General features: G+C 45.4%; 1 protein-coding gene across 1 annotated transcript in view; it reads left to right on the forward strand.

Moving 5' to 3' along the window:
* Positions 1-5933, forward strand: part of Faf1 (Fas associated factor 1) — a 296484-nt gene extending 290551 nt beyond the window's left edge. Inside the window, exon 19 of the mRNA XM_051171269.1 lies at positions 5116-5933. Coding sequence (XP_051027226.1) covers positions 5116-5199 — 84 coding nt within the window. The 3' untranslated portion in view covers positions 5200-5933. The remainder of the gene's footprint in view (positions 1-5115) is intronic.
* Positions 5934-18906: the final 12973 nt, after the last annotated feature.

Consider the following 18906-nt stretch of genomic DNA (forward strand, 5'->3'; position numbering starts at 1 on the left):
CAGACTCCCCTCTCTCCTCCCCAGTCAGCCTGCTCATAAGTTGGTTTGCCAGGCCATTCTGGTCATTATGAGCTTTGTAATTGGACAGACCTCTCTGAAACGTTAGTCTTTACAACAGTGGGTGAGGTAGCCCTAGTGACCTTATCTGATGATGGTCGTCTTGAGGACTGTTTAAGAGACTACATATAAATCCAGAGTACAGGCTTAATGGACTCAGCTCAAGGGAGATGCTCACTAAGTAGTACTTGCTGCTATGATGATGACTGTGAAGACCTGAAGACCAAAAAAAAAAAAAAAAAAAGGAAAGCAGCAGCCATTACAAACCACATTAGTGCCTGCTGCTTCCCTGAAGAGTTCTGTTTTCCATGATTTTTGCCTCACCATCCTGACTCCCTTTACAGGAGTGTCACCAAACGTGCCTGCGTTGCCCACTACTGTCAGCCTTCAGAGACTAGGGCCCAGCACAGCACACCTCTGCCCCTAGAGCAACAGCAGCACCACTTCCTTGTTCCCTCTCTGCACCCACAGTTCTCTTGTCTTCTGCTGCTTCTCAGGAAACAGTCTTTAGTTTCCTCCCTACCAAGAGATCCTCCTGACATGCTTCATGCCCTTCTGCAGTAAGGCCCAGAGCACTGCAGTGTTTTCACAATATGGCTACTAACTAGCTACTGGGGAGAAGGTTGGTGGTTATCTTGCATTCCCCTAGTTTCCTCTCCTTTACAAATTACAATATAGAGTACAGTGTAATTTTCTGGATGCATGCATCATGTAATAATCAAATTAGAATAATTAGTATATCCATCACCCCATTGAGCTGACATTTCTTTGTAATGAGATTTAAAAACATTATCCTCTATATCATGTACTTGAATCACAGAACATGGAAAAATCCAGTTAGTGCTTAACTGGAAATTTCATCCCTACTGGTGGCTTATGTAGTGCTGGTAAGTGCTACGTACTCTACTGAAGAGAAAGATATCATCCGTCTCAGCCAGCCTGGCAAGATGTGTCGTCCACTGGTGCAATAGTGCCACAGATATTTTGATAGTCCCCTTAAGGCTCAGGGTTGTATGAAGAACATGGAGGCTAAACATGGAGCAGGGGAGATGGGCACAAAGCCCCACCCTTAGCTGATTGTTGGCGTCTGATCGTTGCTGCGAAAGAGAAGGTTAGTTTTCTTCAGCGGGATGACACCTGATGTATGCCATACACTTCAGGGCATGCCCCATGCAGGAATATAGTCATCCAACACAGCCTGGGCTTGGTGAGCTGAAAGAGAACAAGACAGAGTATGTGCACATGAACTTGTTGGGCAGGGAAGTGGTGAGGATCTGGGGAAAGTTAAAGAAACACATTAATATGATCAGAAAAGATTATGTGAAATTCTCAAAGAATTGGGTAAAAAACACCAAATGTGGAGAAAAATCTCTCTTCTGGTTATTTAGAACTATAAACTAGTCACTACTGGCAGTAGAACACCAAAGATCTATTTTTATTTTTTGAAAAATAATTCAGTGGCAGTGGGGTTTAGTTTAATCTCAATCTCATCTTTCCATGTGTAAAATAGGAATACCACTAATTATAAGACTAGCATTTGGATCAAATATATTAAATGAATGTTTCACAGTGTATTCTTCTGTATCATGTTATCTGTATCCTCATTAACACTAGCCCCAAAGTTCTACCTAGTTCAGGAACTTTCTATAGGGTAGGCAGGGTGGCAACTACAATACTAAAAGCATGGCTCCAGGCATGGTGACACAACCTTTAATCCCAGCGCATGCATTTAGGAGGCAGAGGCAGGTAAATCGTTGGGAGTTCGAGACCAGCCTGGTCTACATAGCAAGTTCCAGGACAACCAGAGCTACATAACAAAGAGACCCTGTCTCAGAGAAAAAGGCTGAGACTGACTCTGAATACAGATGTAATTTTGGCTTAGTAGCTAAATGGCCTTGTACAAATTCTCAGCCTTTCTAAACCTGTTTCCCCGGCCTGTGAAATGGAAATAACAATACCTAGCTAAGAGCCATTGTAAAGATTAAATGAGTTAATATTCATATTATTCAGTATCTAAATTGTTGGATATTATTGTTTTTAACAGTTGTACTATCGTTGTAATAATAATTTGTATTACTAAACAAATGGATTAAAAAAGAAATAAAAGACTAGATAGTTTAAAAAAGAAACATTAAACATAAATAAATAAAATGAACTTCAGAATGTGGGATTAGAGGTATCCTCATATGGGCCCTCTGAGAGGGTTTGCCTCAACAGACTGTGTTTATTTCAAAGTAGTTCATTGGCTGTAGGAGCTCACTGGACCTTGAGAATAAGATCTCAGAATTGAAGGACTTGCCTACATGGAAAGAGTAGCACTCCTACTGGGCTGTGGGGTAGAAACAAAGGCAATCAGAGCAACCCAGAGAGAGATTAGGGCTGCTGCCCAAGAAACACTCTGGCCAGTAGTGGCTGTCCCATCCAGAACACTCAGTGGCCTGGGACTGTCCCAGAGGCTTCATTAGCACTGTCCCACTTAGCTATCACACTACCTTCAAGGAGGAGCCCTGGTTTCCCATTGCAGATCAGAATATGGACTCTTTAGTTGTTTAACTGCTTCAAGATCTTTGCTTCACTTTTCTTTTTTTGCGGGGGGGGGGGGGGGGCATCATGGTTCGAGACAGGATTTTTCTGTGTAGCCTTGGCTGTCTTGGAACTCACTCTGTAGACCAGGCTAGCCCCAAACTCACAAAGATCTGCTTGCTTGTGCTTTCAAAGTGCTGGGATTAAAGGTGTGTGCCACCACCCCCCGGTTTATTGCTTCACTCTTTTTTTCTTTTTGTTTTTTGTTTTTCCCAAGACAGGGTTTCTCTGTGTAGCCTTGGCCATCCCAGACTTGCTTGGTAGACGAGGCTGACCTTGAACTCACAGCGATCTACCTGCCTCTGCCTCCGCGTACCGAGTGCTGGGATTAAAGGCGTGTGCCACCACGCCCGGCTCCACTTCACTCTTTCTAATCATGACACTGTAGACAGACTCCTTCTAACCATAAGGCCTTAGACAATGATAACTACATTGAAATTCAGTCATCTCACCTTGTATGGTGGTGGTTATATGGACTAACTGAGAAACATACTGGAATTGCGTACCTTGTAATAGATGTCCAAGAAATTTTTGTTTCTTCTTTCTCAAATCCCAATCCCCAACATAAAGTAACTTGAGAAAATCACATAATATTTCTTGAATACTGTTTCATCAATAGCACGCATACTTTTTAAAAAATAATTTATTATACTTTCAGATCCCTTGGAACTAGAATTATAGACAATTGTGAGCTGCTATGTGGGTATTGGGAATTGAACCCAGGTCCCTTGGGAGAGCAGATAGTGCTCTTAGCCACTGAGCTATCTCTCCAGCGCTGGCACCTATACTTTTAACTAAGAGTTTATGAGTCTTTTCCCTTGCACATCTAGCACCCCAGTTGGGTGCCCACAGGCCTGATGCTCCAGCCTCACAGCTCTGGCACTAGAATGGTTTTGATTTTTTCCAATAAGCATTATGTTTACAAACCACAGATAACAAAGTAAAAGATACCAGAAGAGCTTGGGCATGTTAATTAAGAACAATAGCAGAAGCAGCTGGGCAGAAATGCCATTGTTGGAAGCAAAGGCAGCATAGCTCTGTTTGTTGACAGAAGCCAGTGCAGTACTGTACGTTAATTGGGGAAGTAGGTAAACATTTGCCAGCAGCTTGCCCTCCCTGCGCATTGGAAGATAGACAGCAAGCTAGGCACTCCCTTCCACCTTGCCCACTCATCTGCCCAGCACATAAGAGATACTAGTAGGGGAAGATTTGCCCTGGGTTCTTTATAAGCAGAAAGGATGCTTGGCATAGATATATCTCCTTAAAGACCCTCCTGGGCATACCAAGTTTCCATATGGATACACTAAAGGCAGTGTTTCCCCCATATCAACTTACAAGTCTGTCTTTGACAACCAGCCCTGGCCCCCAGAGGCTCCTCTGGCTGGAAGAAGAAAGCAGAGTCATCTCATTATGAACGGCTTGAGTTGAGCAGAACTTAAGCAGACAAATTGCCTGCCTGTAGTATTTACTCAAGGTCCCCAAGCTCATATAAATAGCAGAGCAGCAGCTTTAGGTATAGTTACAAAGCACCCAGCCGTCCATCACACTCTTAGAGCAGCCTGTTACCCACATGTCCGTCTCCCTTTACAGTTGCTCTCATACAAGCATATTTTCTTGATCTATGCCAGACACTGTGCTAATTATGGTTTTCCTCATTTAGTCTTCGTCAGTCTATAAGAGCCACAGAGCTGTTAGCCTCCACTGTTTTGACTTAAACCAGAGACTTGCTGTTTTCAAAGCCTATATTCTTTCCACTAACCTACTATTATCTAGCTTTTCAGAACTCATGACCCCTTTTGATAAATTTTTTGTTTCTCTCTTAGGTTTATAAAGCCTTCACATGCCATCTCTGCCTTGGCTTAGAGAGGGCAAAATCTAATTAAGATCCCTCATGTCGCATAGCCCATGGCACCAAGATATCAGCTAGCGTTTACAGTTCAGTAGTTGAACTTTAAAATTCTACAGTAGATTTTTAATTTGTAAAATATATTATGTGTTTGCCTTACTTTTCCAAACCTAATATACCATCAATAAGGAGATTGTGACATGTCTCCCTAAGGAGGCTCCCTGGGATGCAGTCATCTTTGGGCACAGTGGAATGGCCTAGTCCTTGTCCCTCCAAAGGTTTAGGTGTTGTCCCAATGAGCAGAACAGTTAACCAAGTAGAGGTTTCAGGCGCTCCATTCCTCAGTTTAACCAGATGTCTCCGCCTGTCTTTCCCAAAGGGACCTATCCAGGAAGTGGGTGAATCTTAGCTCTGAGGTTAGTACTAACTCCTCTACTTGATGAAACTGCAGAGTGTGACCTTCCTGAGAACGCTGGTTTCCTCAGAGAACATAAGAACACCACCACGATCACACAGAATTATTTTAAGATCTGATAAGATACTGTGCATTTGCTCATGCCAGTGTGTAGCAGACTGAAAAACAACGTGCTTGTTCCAGATTTCTGAATGTGTGTTTTCTTTCTTTTCAGGTAACTCAGCTAGACCCCAATAAGTCATTATTGGAGGTAAACTTGTTCCCTCAAGAAACCCTTTTCCTTCAAGCAAAAGAGTAAATGTGACTCAGCGATGGAACCAGCCACTCCTGACAAGCCAGCGGCACATGTCAAGAGATGGGCTCCTCACCAACCCACCTACATGCTCGTCTCACTCAATTCAATGTCACACTTCTGCCTCTTGCAAGATTGCTGGAAAAAAAGTAATAAACATAGCTACTTAAAATTTCCCATCCCTGAGTATATGTTCCCCAGCCCTCTTGACGGAGTGCTACAGCTCCATTGCCCCTCCTGATACCTGCACTTCGCCCTTGTTCAATGACTGATGCACTGTTGAGTGTAAGTGACCCTGGTAGAACTTTACCTCTTTCCCCGCAAAGTCTAGGACAGTTCTTGTGTCATTGACATCAGGATGTGTGTATTTGCTATGTCTCATTGAGCCAGGGCTCATACCCTCTGCCTTTTTATGTGCATAACTGGATTTTAAAAGGCAGAGAGAAAAAAGTCAGATAGGACATTGTTGGCCTTGAGGCTGGACATTTTGGGGGTGGGGAAGTCTATCATGTATCTGAGTCCTTTACTAAGATGTGAAGTTGCTATTAGAAAACTGATTCGACACATATGCAAGGTATTTATATACTGCTGTCATGGGCTCCATATTCCATCTTCAAGGGACTTTTTTTTTTTCTTTTTGTCTGTTTCATTGCAGCTTGGGGAACTATTCAAGTACCCAGTGTGTTGAAATAGTGTGCAAAGAGTGCTAGTACCAAGACTTTCTATAGGCCAGCTGTGGGAACTTCCCAGATACCTGCTCCCAGGTTGCTGGTGTACCAGTGTACACTGCACACAACTTTCCTCCCTTCTTCTCCTTACTACATATATCTGGCCTTGTCCCTTGGTGTGGGGTGTTTGCTTCCTTGTTTAGGCTTTTGGAGACCGGAGCTCACCTTGTAGCTCAGGGAGTGGCTTCAAACCTGCAGTAATCTGCTTCACTCTCCAAGCACCAGGATTCCAGGGATTGCCCACAACACCTGGCCAGCACTTGGTGTTTTAAACATCTTGTCTATTGCCAAAGTCTGCTCAGCTGCCCCGTGGGCTCTCCTGCAGTAAGGGGCTTGCTCTATAATTTTAGTTTCTGAATGCTTTAATATTAGATGTTGCATCACTATCCCAAATAAAAGGGATCTCATTCTTTGGCTAAAAGTTCAGACTTCGTATATTTAAGAGCAAATTTAGGGGCCTAGCCTAGAATACATGTGTTGCCAGGATTGATACGTAGTAATCTAGGGTTTGGTTTAGTAGATGTGTACTTTGTTAATCTATGGATTTAGGGTTTGGAGTAGTTGGTAACAATATTATTTATATCTTCATAGCCAATTATTTCCTTTTAGCCTTGAAATGTTCTCTATGGTGGTTTTGTGTCATCTCTTTACCCAAGAGTTGGCCTCCCAGTCTGGTTATTTTGTAAGTATGTTAGGTGTGTTTCCCTGGGTCCATTATGGGGTTCTGAGAAGACTTAACCAAAGCTGAAGATGTGTCTGGTCACTTTTCCCTCTACTCAGAAAGTATTGGACAGGAACATTCACCAGTTTTCCTCTGATGCTCAGCCAAGAACATCCCCTGAAAACTCTTCTAAGGGATTGTTCCCAATACCACTACGCTTCATCTGCCAGCTGACTGAAAAGAGGGGAGCTCACTGTGAGGGGAGTTCCACCTAAGCACTTCCTCTCCAGCTTGCTCCTTCCTTCCTAATCGCGTGACACCACAAGATGTCATTTCGAAGCTGCAGCTGTACTAGGGTACCAGCTCTTCTTTTTCCAACTAGACCTTGTTCTATAGCTGCTGTGAGAAGCCACAACCCTGAACTCAAGCCATAATCAGAAACAGCAGCCAGGGTGTGGGCAGGGGCTTGAGAGAGGTCTCTGAACTCACTCTTCTGTCTAACCTGTTCCTCTGACTGAGATTGGCTTAACTATGTGGTTCCCTGCCATCCCTGTTTACTTCTGTATACCAACATATAGATTTTACTCTGAAACCAATTTCATAAGCGTTATTAAATGTTACTTGAATGTGTGTGAAGTTGACAAGCCCTTTTTCAACCTTGCCTTGGAAGGTTCTCAGTCTAACCTGCTCAGCCTCTGGAACTCCTGTCCTGTAAGCCCGTCACTGGTCACTCCTGGCAGCCTGGTCTGCTGAGCTCTAGAACAGGAGGGCAGGGCATCCGATACCCTCTCACACAAGCAGAGCACTAAAGTGACTTGCTGTCGCCACAAAATCACCAGTGTCTCTTACAGGTCGTCTTAACCTTAGACTTCCTTTGAGCTGTATATCCAGCCTCCAGACGCAGTAAGTGAGGCCATCGGTGTGTTCTCTCCATGCTCTTCGCCTGCTACTTACAGTGACCGCCAGGACGCCTTGTCATCCATCCCCTGTTCCTGGTCACTACCCAGTGTTCTTGGATTTTCATTTGTGTCTTTGAAGAATTTGTGTAAAAGGTTGAGGAAGTAATGCCAGTTTCCTGTTGCCTTTTAGCGGGTGCATTGTTTGGGGAAGCTTCTGTCTTAGAAGACCACCATAATCTGACCCTATGAGTTTTATAATCCATACAGGTAGGTTTTCATCTGAATCAAGAGCATTCACAGCCTGAGTTGGATGGAAGCATTCTTGTGGAGTTTTTCTCGTGCAAGGGGTTAAGAGTTAAGGTTTTGTTTAGCCAATGGAATTGCATTAAAGCTAGATGTGCTGACCTGGGTATGCCAAGCAGCAGGGTAGATTTCAGAGACTGCAGACATTTCCTCATACCATACAGGAGAGAGTCTTACGTGTCTCCATTTGCAGCATCACTGACGAACACACTTCTGCCCATCCCTTTGAGCTACCCAGTTCTAGATCTCACAAGTGGATAAGGCATAATCCAGTCCAGAAGCAATTTACTTAGGCCTTTCTGTATAACCCTTCACACTCAGTTCTCACATGATCATCTTAAATTCTCAGGAGATCTTCCCTTATGTGTGCACTTCAGCCCTACCTCTGTCATACAATGGCTGTATGACCAGAAGATGAGTAAACCCTCTCAGCTTCTATATCCTGACGACATTCCAATAGCATTCTGCAGTTCACCTCACCTTCCAGAATTATGATCAGTCCTCTGCTGTGAGCAAGCCAGAGACAGTCATTCCATCTTACAGAAGATGCTCAAAAGGTCACGCCTTGCCTTATGTCCCCCAGCAACTTAGCAAAGAGTCAAGACTCGAGCCCTGGCCTCTCACTTTTCATTGCTCTATAGATTTAGCCCAGTTCTAAATTTAGCCCAGGAGTAGCTCTTGAAATTCTCTTTTATATGAAAAAGTTAAATGTTCTTCTGAAAAGACAATCTGTATTCCTCAGACTCTTAGTGGGAGCTGTTGCCTGAGGAGTCAGAGGGCCACCATTGGTCAAGGATCACGCAAGCAGTATCCGCCTGGTTGGGATGTGGAAGCTGTGTGGTTTTCTGTTATCAAGCCACATTTTTCATCTAAAAGAAGCTCCCAGAGACGTGGCCCGTCAGCTCTCTGGCCTTCAACTTCCCTCTGCATTTAGTATCTCTAGCTTTTCTCAGGTGATCAATTTTAGAAGACATCAGTAAGGGTCCTCATCACTCAGTACTGCTCCCCTCCACTGAAAGATGTGTTTATTTGAGACAGGGCTTTACTGTTTCGACCTGACTAGCTGGGAGCTCACAGGCCCCTCTACCTCTGCCTCTGCCTCTGCCTCTGCCTCTCTGCTGAGATCCAGATGCGTTCCACCACACCCAGCTTCTGTTACTTCTTGGAAATTTATCTGCCAGGAATTACAAGTAAAAGAAATCTGACCCTTTTTCATTCTTTTAGCTTATTTCCACACTTTGTTGGTTATGTTCTTAGTTTTGCCAAGTAGTATTCTGTGATTAAGATCCATATTGCCTGGCTACAAGCACCACCTGCACTTATTAACTAGCACTGCCTTGGTGAGGTCACCTCACCTTCCTGGCCACAGCTCTTCAGCTATAAAAAGGGAAACGCTAACAGTAACTTGTTCATACGATCTTAGGGGATTTCAGTACATTCATGTAAAGCAGTTGGAGCAGCTGTTTTCTGCCCTTCAGACCAGAGGGCATGGTGGCCATGAGAAGTGCAGTATATTGGGAGAGATCCTAGGAAAGTACATTACAAATCTCTCCTCACAATGATTGTGTGGGTAGATGTTCTAAACTATCTTCATACAGCAAAGAAATTTGAGCGCAATTGTCGCAGGCCTTATAAGCAGTAAGGGGCAGAACAGAGCTCTGCATGTACCCTTTGACCCCGAACCCCCTGTACACACAACCCCCTGCACACACGTCTGCAGTAGTTCAGTGCTGCCTTCAAGGGAAGCACAACCACACTATCAAGAGTCTCTAATAACTGGGCGTGGTGGCACACACCTTTAATCCCAGCACTTGGGAGGCAGAGGCAGCCGGATCCATGTGAGTTCGAGGCCAGCCTGGTCTACAAAGTGAGTCCAGACAGCCAAGGCCTCATAGAGAAACCATGTCTCAAAAAAATAAAAAAGACTCTCTGGTAATAAAGTCCTGGATGCTAGAAAGAGAAAAGCCATGTTCTAAATAGACAACTTGCCTCTCCCCATGATTCATCCCAAAAGTTCCAAATGCTACTGTTACAAGGAAGAAGCCAGGATTTAAGCAATACTTAATGTATAGGGATCCTGAAATCCATTCATCGATCCTTTATTCTACCACAATGTCTTCAGAGTTTGATTATCTCATTAAGATGATACAATTACATCCTAATTGGTCCCCATTTCTCCAGCCCCTTCTCCTCTACACTCTTTTTCAGGACAATGCCAGAAAGTTGTCTCGCCTTGTCTTCTTCCTTGCCTCTGTCCTCAAAAGCTTCCCTGTCATCTACCCTGCCTTCTTTCCCACCTTTATCTCCAGCCATGCCCTCAACACATGCTGAAGCAATTTTTCTGAATGTGCCAACTTTCTGACCTTTGGCCTTGCACAATACAACCTTTATAGACTCTACCAGCCTCCATCCTTCACTTTCCACATAGGCTGTGCTTCCTCCCACATGTGTTCTTGACCACTTCCTTGCCCCCTCACACCACAGGCCAGTGCCTCGTCTGAATCTTCAGCCTGGTGCTGTCCTTTTCATAGGACTGGGCTTTTCTAAACCATAATTCGGTTCATGACCTCCTTCCTCCATTGTGACCCCCCCCCAAAAGACCAGAATTACTTGATATTCTCAAGACCTAGTAAAATGACCAGTATGCAACAAACACTATAACTATGAATATATTGACTAAAGTTGAACAGAGATGCTGGCATCAAAGTTCTGAAAGATGATCACTTCCGTCTGTGACCTCTGGCTCATCCAGTAATGTTGGAAGGCAAAGAAAATGTATCTTGATCTTTATTTCCAGAGCCAGCCCAGGGTCTGGCATATTGTAAATGTGTACCCATTGGTTTCTGAAGCAAAGCCAGCTGTTTACTGAGGAAAGAAAAAAAGGAATTGATATTGAGTCCCTATGTAAGCCCAACTCGATTGCTGCACTCTCTCCTTCCATATCATCATCAGACTCGCCCTGTAAGCCTGTCACTTTCCTGCAGTTACAGGTAGAGAGCTGAGTCACTGTCCAGAAACACATAACTAGTGAGGAGAGGGGTGGGCTCCTGTGGACCCACTCTCCTCACTGGTTGGCCCCCTCCATGCTGCTTCAGCATCTAGAACTTCAAACCCGCAGGTAGCTTAGCATAGTTACCACTGTCACACACTCTCCTTTGTCCTGCATGCCCTCAATGCTAGAAGGCCCTTCCTCACCCTGTACTCCTTTCAGACTCTTCCTGGATAAGAGTTCTCTGGGTTTGTTTAAGAAATAAGCTCCCTGGCAGTGGAGTCGCTGACTTGTAATGCCCAGCACAGGCCTACTGCTGTAGATGCTCTCAAACAACTGTTGGCAGCAGAAGGGCCTCTTAAACACTGCCTGTTAATTGCCACACATTGTGAGAATTATTAGTAGTGACTCCTTTGTTCTGTGCATTCTTTTCTTCATTGATGCTCAGACTAAGACACAGGAGGTCAGGTCATCTGTTCAAGGTCACATACAACCAGTAAACCAAGGAGCCACATCAAACACAGACCATTTGTCTTCAGAGCTTAGGCCAGTACTGCACCACTTCTCCAATAAGTTCCTGGAACCCACAGCGCAAAGCAGGGGCCTTTTCTAATAGTTTCCCTGGCAGAGCAGGTATCACATTATTGTGGTTATTTACACAGAAGTCTTTTCTACTGGACTGTAACAGGTCCACACCTGTGGGATCTGGCACAGGGTACTGACAGTAAATGTTACGAATGAACTACAAACTACTCTATGAGAAATAACATACAGCCCTGCCCCATGCACTGATAAACTGAGGAGTGTAACAACAGAAGTCTGAGCCTCTATGCTAAAAACCACTGACCTGTGCTTGAACCTGCCTCCACATCAAGTATTTGTTCCATACCAACACTGAAGTACTACTTAAGTGTCCCTTGTCTTATGGAAATGAGGTTAGCCTAGGCTCATTGAAACCTTACAAACTTGATTCTCAGCCTCTACCATTAACCCAGAATGCTCAGACAGGTGTACTAAACCATCAGTTTCCGTGCTAGAGAGTTCCCAAAACTATGGAAACCCCTCCCTTTCATTCTGGAGAGTGAAAAACTGCTTCTTGGGTAAGTCCCAATGGGGAGTATGGTGAACCTGGCAGTCTTGAGATCTGAGAATTTGCCAAGAGAGACATCCACGGTATCAGGATGGAGCCTGCCTTCTGGACACAGGTGTCCAGGCCCTGCAAATGTTACCTGCCTCCCATGGGCACACACTAGTAACATTTGCATAAGGCTTTTCGGAGAAGTTAGCAACAGAAAGCCTTACTGAAACTTTTCTCTGTGTTTTGAGGGTCAGGAGAAACAGCCAAGAACTTGCTCTATTTTCAGAGGTGAGTGCCAAGGGCCCTGCTGAACATCCATTTAGAAGCCACCATCTTCCTAGTCACACACCATTGTAGTCCTTAACTTAGAACATTTTACTGTAGATGGAGAAACTGAGGACCAGAGCAATGAACTGACTTGTCTAAGGCCTCCATGTGCCTTTGCCCATAGCAAATGTCCATAAGGAACTGGCTTGCACAGCTACCACTTCCATGCTTCAATTCCTTCATGCTGTAGGAGGTTATAGGTAAAATGAAGGATATGCTTGCTTGAATAAAAGTTGTACTGCACCATGGGGGGAGTCTGTTAAAGAGTCACCTCAGTGTGAACCTCCAAATAGAAGTCCTGGGAACATATTAGTGCTAAGAATATGCTTCCCAGAGAACTAGAAGTGGCCCCTGGCAGGTCTCTCCTTTGCTTGTGTGGGAAGGATGTTTTGTGTTTTATATTCTGGTTACTGTAACCTTCGGAACATGGTGTGTGAAGCAAATGGGCAGGAAGGGGGGAAGGGACAGGGAGGAGGGAGGGAGGGAGGGAGGGAGGGAGGGAGCCTGAACAGCCAGGGTATGCATCAGAACAGCCATGCTAATCCATCTGTATTTGGGTTCCGGGGGAGGAATTTTCAGTTTAGAATTTAAAATCAGAGGCACCTGAGACCAAGTTCTTTCTGCTTCCAGGTCCCAGATGCCCAGTCTCCCTTCTCATGGAGATAAACAGTGCTGAGGAAGGAACAACTTTCCCTCACAGCACCTGCCTAGTAAATAATACCCATGTGTCAGCCACTAAGAAGGACTTCATATTACTTTTCTTGATAAAACATGATATGATAAAATAAAACCCTGACAAAAGGCAACTTAGAGAAGAAAGGGTTTGTTTTGGCATATAGTTCCAGAGGGGATAGGGCCCAGATAGGGAAGGCATTGCAGCAGTGAGGCCACATCTCATGTATCCACAGGAAGCAGAGAGAAAGAATCCACTCCTGTGTTCTACTTCCTCTAGCAAGGCTCCTCCCCCGAATAGTGCCACCCCAAAAAGCATGGGGGGGAGACATTTATCATTCAAACCCTTACAGGCTTTAAGTAAATTGTGCTACTAAAACTGAAGTATTAGTTCACTCTCGTTTGACAGAGGAGGCTGTGACACGTGCAAACAAGGCTCCAGCCCATATCCTTACCGAGCTTTGACTCTGAGCACTGGAGCTAAAAAGATTGAAGAGAGTGTCAGACACTTAACCAGCAGTGAGAACACAATGTGTTGAGTGCACCCAAGAAAGGGACTCCAAACATTAAAAGAAGTGCCCCTTCCTCCGTGCCCAGCAGGCTAGCTCAGGGTAGTAAAGAACCAATCTCTGATCTAAACAACAGTTCTAAACCATCCCCACACCAGCCCTGTGATCCTGGCAGGATCGCTTCTCTATTTCCTTCTGATAGTTCCTTCTCAGTTCCCTCTGATGGAGATTGGAGATGACAACAGGTGATCATGTGGTTTTAGCGAGGCGCGCGCTTGGGAACCACCTAGAGTTGCTTGCCACACTTTTGCCCCTGACAAAAGTCAGTTGAACCATCTCAGATAGATGGGAAGGAAACCTGGGGGACACAAAGCAACAGGTTGGAATCTGTAGCAGCTAATACAGGACACAGGGAAGAATGGGCCTGGCAGGCCCTGAGGAAGTCAGGAAACTAGGAACCGCCTGGGTCCAAACAGCCACACTGTGTCACAACAGGAAAAGGGGATGGGGATCAGAGTTTAAAAAAATAATAAAGGAAGGATGGGAACAGGCAGAAGAGAGGCGACCTGCAGAGTATGCTGGGCTTCTTCTTTCCAAATCCCTCCCTCCCACTTCAGTTTGATCTGTATCCTGGATGCTACAGGCTGGGAGTTCTTGACAACCAGCAGTTCCTTGCTGCACTCTGAAGAAAGGTCTAGGCAGACCTGACCCAGGATCTCCTTGTGGAAGCCTGGGTGCTATTACCTCCAGACAGTCTGACATAGTGGCTGGAAGGCAAGGCCAGAGATGGCTGGCGACCCCCACAGGGGCAGAACTATTGATTCAGATGGTAAAAGACTAACTAGAGAGACTTCGACTGAACTCCAGATTTTCCTCTCACTACCTCCCCTCCCCCTCCTTAAATTCATCTTTCTGCCCTGCCTCAATATCACAGCCAAGGCTCTGAGTTGGACTTGAAACATCACCCTGGAAGATAATTCCTGAAGTCACCAATCTGAGGATTGCCACCCCCCCCCCAAGTCCAAGAGGACCTTCAGGTCAACTGGACCTTTTACCCTCTCCTCCCTTTTGCCTGGTTTGCTCGAGGTATCAAAAAACTTTGAGGACTAATTGGAAAACTTAACATGAAAGATCAGGAGCAAGGAAAGCTGGTCCCCAGGATGAAGATAATCTAATAAGTAACTTTCTTAAGCTCATGTGATTAGCAGTTAGATATAATGGGTGAAAAGATTTGGTTCAAAGGGTATGTGTTTAGAAAACTGTACTGGGGCAAAGGGTGACTCTCAGCAAAAAAAAAAAAAAAAAAAAAAAAAAAGTCACTGTGTTCTGCATGAAAACATCACATGTTATAAAGATGCAGTCTTCTCAAGGTAATGTGTAAAGACGCTGGCATTGGTTGGGGGAGACTGCAGAGGCAGGCAGATCTCTGAGTTCCAAGTCAGGCTGGTCTATAGAGTGAGTCCAAGAGAGCCAGGGCTACACAGAACACCCTATTTAGAGAGAAGAGAAGGAAGTTTCATATTTTGTTTTATCTTAATTAGAGTTGAAATTCATAAAATGTTGGTTTAAATGACTGTTTGGGGCAGGGGATGAGGGGAGAACATTGAGCAGTATGAAAAAGGATCGGAAATTGGTAGCATGACCTACCCTCCCAAATATACAACAACTAGATCACTGAGGCGGGGGGGGGGGGGGGGGGGGGGGGGGGGGCAGAAACAAGTGCTGAAGGCAGCGCAGGTCATCGGAGGTTTCGGTATCTATGTGGAGGAATGGGCAGGGCATGAAGTAGTCCTGGGATGACTATCTGACTATGAGTGCTGCAAGTTAGAACCTTCCATAAAAACTAACTTCAACTGAGCTGACTATAGAAAGGCAGATCATGAAAAGAGCTAATGGTAAAGATATAGGTTATAAACGGTTTTAGAAATGTAAAACTAGAAAGTCTGGAAGATATTGTAAATATGCCCCATTTATAGAGGAATCTAACAAGTATGACTACCTTTTTAAAAAAGTTTAAAGACCCGGGCGTGGTGGTGCACACCTTTAATCCCAGCAGAGGCAAGTAGATCCATGTGAGTTTGAGGCCTGTCTCAAAAAAAAAATATATATATATATATATATATATATTTAAAATCCCAGGCTATTAAAAGCAAAACTAGTACCCCAAAGAGTGGAGAAATGCAGCCAACATAGCAAAAAAGGGGGTTCTGCTGCCTTGAGTGTGTACATAGCTACTGAGCTAAGTGAGAGCAGAGCAGCTCTAATTTTTAAAAGAAGTATGCAGATTATTTAAAAACCGGACCACAGTGACTAAGACTAGAGAGAGAGAAGAAAAAAAGAAAAGGATAAACAAAAAACAAAAAACAAACAAACAAAAAAAACCACGAAGGAAATGTAAATTGAAGTGCCAGTGAGATACTGCTTTTCTTGCTTAAATTAACAAAGATTAAAAAGATCCCAAGATGCATCTGTTGAGCACCTTGCCTGCCACAGCCTTTTCTGAGGGCTGTTTGACAGGTAGCTATCAAACGCCTTAAAAAAAGGAAAGCCTCTGATCACCCGATCTGATTTCTACTAATTTATCCTAAGGAAATAATTGGTCACATTCACACAAGGTGCTCAGGGTAGCAGTGTTAGTAGACCATCAGATGGAGGCTGACTATAAAAGAAGAACTGGCTAAATAAAACACAACCATGTAACTGAATGTTTTTACATTTTTTAGAGATAATGTGCATTGATTATTATGAAAAATATTTATATTTGTAGGCAAAGTGCATATTTTTGTAAATGAACACACAGAAACGGTTTACAAAATATGTACCAAGATACATTTTGTTAAATTTTCTAAAATGTTTGTTTACTTTATGAGAACAAGCACTGGCGGTGTCTGTTTGGGAAACCTGAAGCTCACATCAAGTGCCCCCTAGGAATCTCCTTCCTTACCTAGTGTTCTGACTATGAGGTCAATGGTGGGTGACTGTATATGGCTAGTTGGCCAGTGAACTCTTTAAGAACACATTACAAGGAATTAATCTCTGTCCCCAGAGCCTGGCACATACTAGGGACTCAACAAATGCTCTTACATGAGTGGGCAGAGTGTCCGTTTTCCTTGAATAACTGGTGAATTTAATGAGATCAAACCTAAAATAAATCCCTAAGCCGGGTATTATGCCCATAATTGAGGTGAGGAGACAAGGACCAAAGCCTGGACACTGGATCTGGATTTCTTTCTTAAGGCTGAGCAGCACGGTGGCCCCAGACAAGTTACCTCGTTGCTCTGAATTTCGTGAGCCGCTCAGGTCTGAAGCGGGCCATTGAAATTCCTATAAGCTGTGTGTGCTAAGCAACGCAGGCCACACCTATGTTTATAGCCCTTGGAGGGCTTGTCCAAGGAGGGCAGTGGTTGTGGCTTGGTGTTGGCCTCTCCTGCCACTCTCCAGTGCGGTCCCTCCTTCCACACCGCCTCAGTTTGCCCTTCCACCTGCCCCTTGAATAAGTCGCCTAGTGACCTTTTCCCAAAGCAAGTGACCCCAAGTGCAGAGGAGAGGCCCAGGCAGAATCAACAACTTTTGCAGATCACTGCCTAGGGATGGGTACTCCATGCTTGAAATTTGTGCTCCTCTGTATCGCCTTCCAGCTAGGAATCGGTTTCTCACCTAAAAAGCGAAATAATAGGACCTAATAGAGGAAGATGGGACTTCGGAAATCACTGCAGAGAAAGTGCAAGGCGTTGGACCCTTCACAGGAAGAAAGCGCAACAGCCTAGAGCCACTGTGAGCCGTGTGGTTTGTTATTTTGTTTTCAAACTCCAAAGTTGTGTCGTTTCCTTGTTCCCTTGGCCGTGGCCTAGGCCAGATCAAGGTCCATTTCAATGGAAACAGGGACAGCAAAGCCCGCTGCCTTTCTCCCACGCACGACTGAGTCTTAATCAGCAAGACTGAAGGAAAATGTCTCATCTCATGTGTTGGCGTCCACGCAGGAACAGGAGCCACTGTGGAAACGCTTGTCAGGCATGCCTGCCTTCGGAGACACTGTCTCCCAAGGCGCCTTCTTCTTCCTCCAGCCACTTCCCAGGTGAAGAGTTTGAGCCAAACCAACGGAATCCAGAGCGGTGGAAAGGGGTTTGTGAGGGGGAGGGGGACTCCGTCCCGGAGCCACCGGTTTGGGGATAATTACTTTTAATGTCAGAAAGATTTAGTTTAATATCATCTCTATTAGGCTGCCGGGAGGGTAATTAAACGGGACGCGTCGCAGCCGGCAAACAGATGGCGTCTGCTTGCTCCGAGGCCGCCGGCAAACAGCACAAAAGTCAACGCTTCCCAGGTCCCCAATAGATGCCCCCCAACCCTTCTCCTAGTCAGTAATACAGAATCCTCACTCTCGGCCCCCAACCCAACATCATCCCCGTCTCCACCTGGGCCTTCCCTCTGGGCCTCTGCTGTGGAGTGGCTGTGAGTGATGGATGGGGTTGACCGAGAATGAGGGTGTGGAAGATTTCTTGGCTGGATGCACACGCCCCCCGTCGTACACCCCCCCCCCCCCCGCCGCCCGCCCCGCAGACTCGTCAGCAAACGGTTCTGAGGTGAGGACACTGCACAAAGTGAGTTAGGCAGTCGCTGTCAGCCACTTCCTTCGGAGCGGAGGTCTTGGGCTGGAGCAGCGAAGGGCTGGAGCTTCGTTCCCGAGCTCTGGCACAATACTGCTCAAAGCTGGTGTGCAGACTCACAGCAGGGACTCTGCGGGGCGTCTGGGTTTGAGGGCATTCACCAAGTGGTTGTGCCCGCAGGCGAACATGCTTTTGAGAGCATACTGTGAGGTCAAACTTTTTGAAAGGGTCCCTTGGGTGGGAGGGCAACATCAGAGGTGAGCGCACCCTAGGCATCTACTTCATGTGTACATGAAGGTGTGTCCAAACCTGTAGTGAGGTCATAGAGGTGGAGTTGTGTTAGGATGTTGGGGAGGGGGCGGGCGGTGCCCTCATCCTGTTGCTTCAACCTGGGCATACTTTCCCTAAGGCTAGCGGCTCCCTTGGGGAGCTGCTCATATAAGCAGAAGCTATCTGTGGGAATGGCCTGGGAAGCCAATGTGGGCATAGTTATCTCGGCCCAGAACGGTTTTTTTTTTTTTTTCTGCTTCCCTCAGTAACATTCTTTCTGTTATGGGCACCCGCAAAGTCAGGAAGAGAACTTGGCGTCTGAGACCTGTGGAGATACCAACTTGCGGAAAGAGCATCCGAAGAGGGAAGAGGGGGATACACCCGGTGGGGTTGGCCTTCTCCGGCTTCCAAGATGCAGTACCTCCTGCCTTTAAGAAAAGGAGGTTCAGCCGGCCCTGGTGGCGCACGCCTGTAATCCCAGCACTCGGGAGGTTCGATCCAGGTCTACGCAAGACCTAGGGTTCCCGATACCATTGGCTCCTGTAAATTCATCTAAGCGGCAGGTCTCACAGTGGGCTAGCCTCAGGCGCAGAAAGATATTTAGGCAACCGCTCTCCTAGAAAACTAAGCGGATCTGGGTGGGTTATTCGTTTTAGGGTTTAAAACCTTT

This window comes from Acomys russatus, chromosome 29 (assembly GCF_903995435.1).
Source record: "Acomys russatus chromosome 29, mAcoRus1.1, whole genome shotgun sequence".
Taxonomy (NCBI): Eukaryota; Metazoa; Chordata; class Mammalia; order Rodentia; family Muridae; genus Acomys; species Acomys russatus.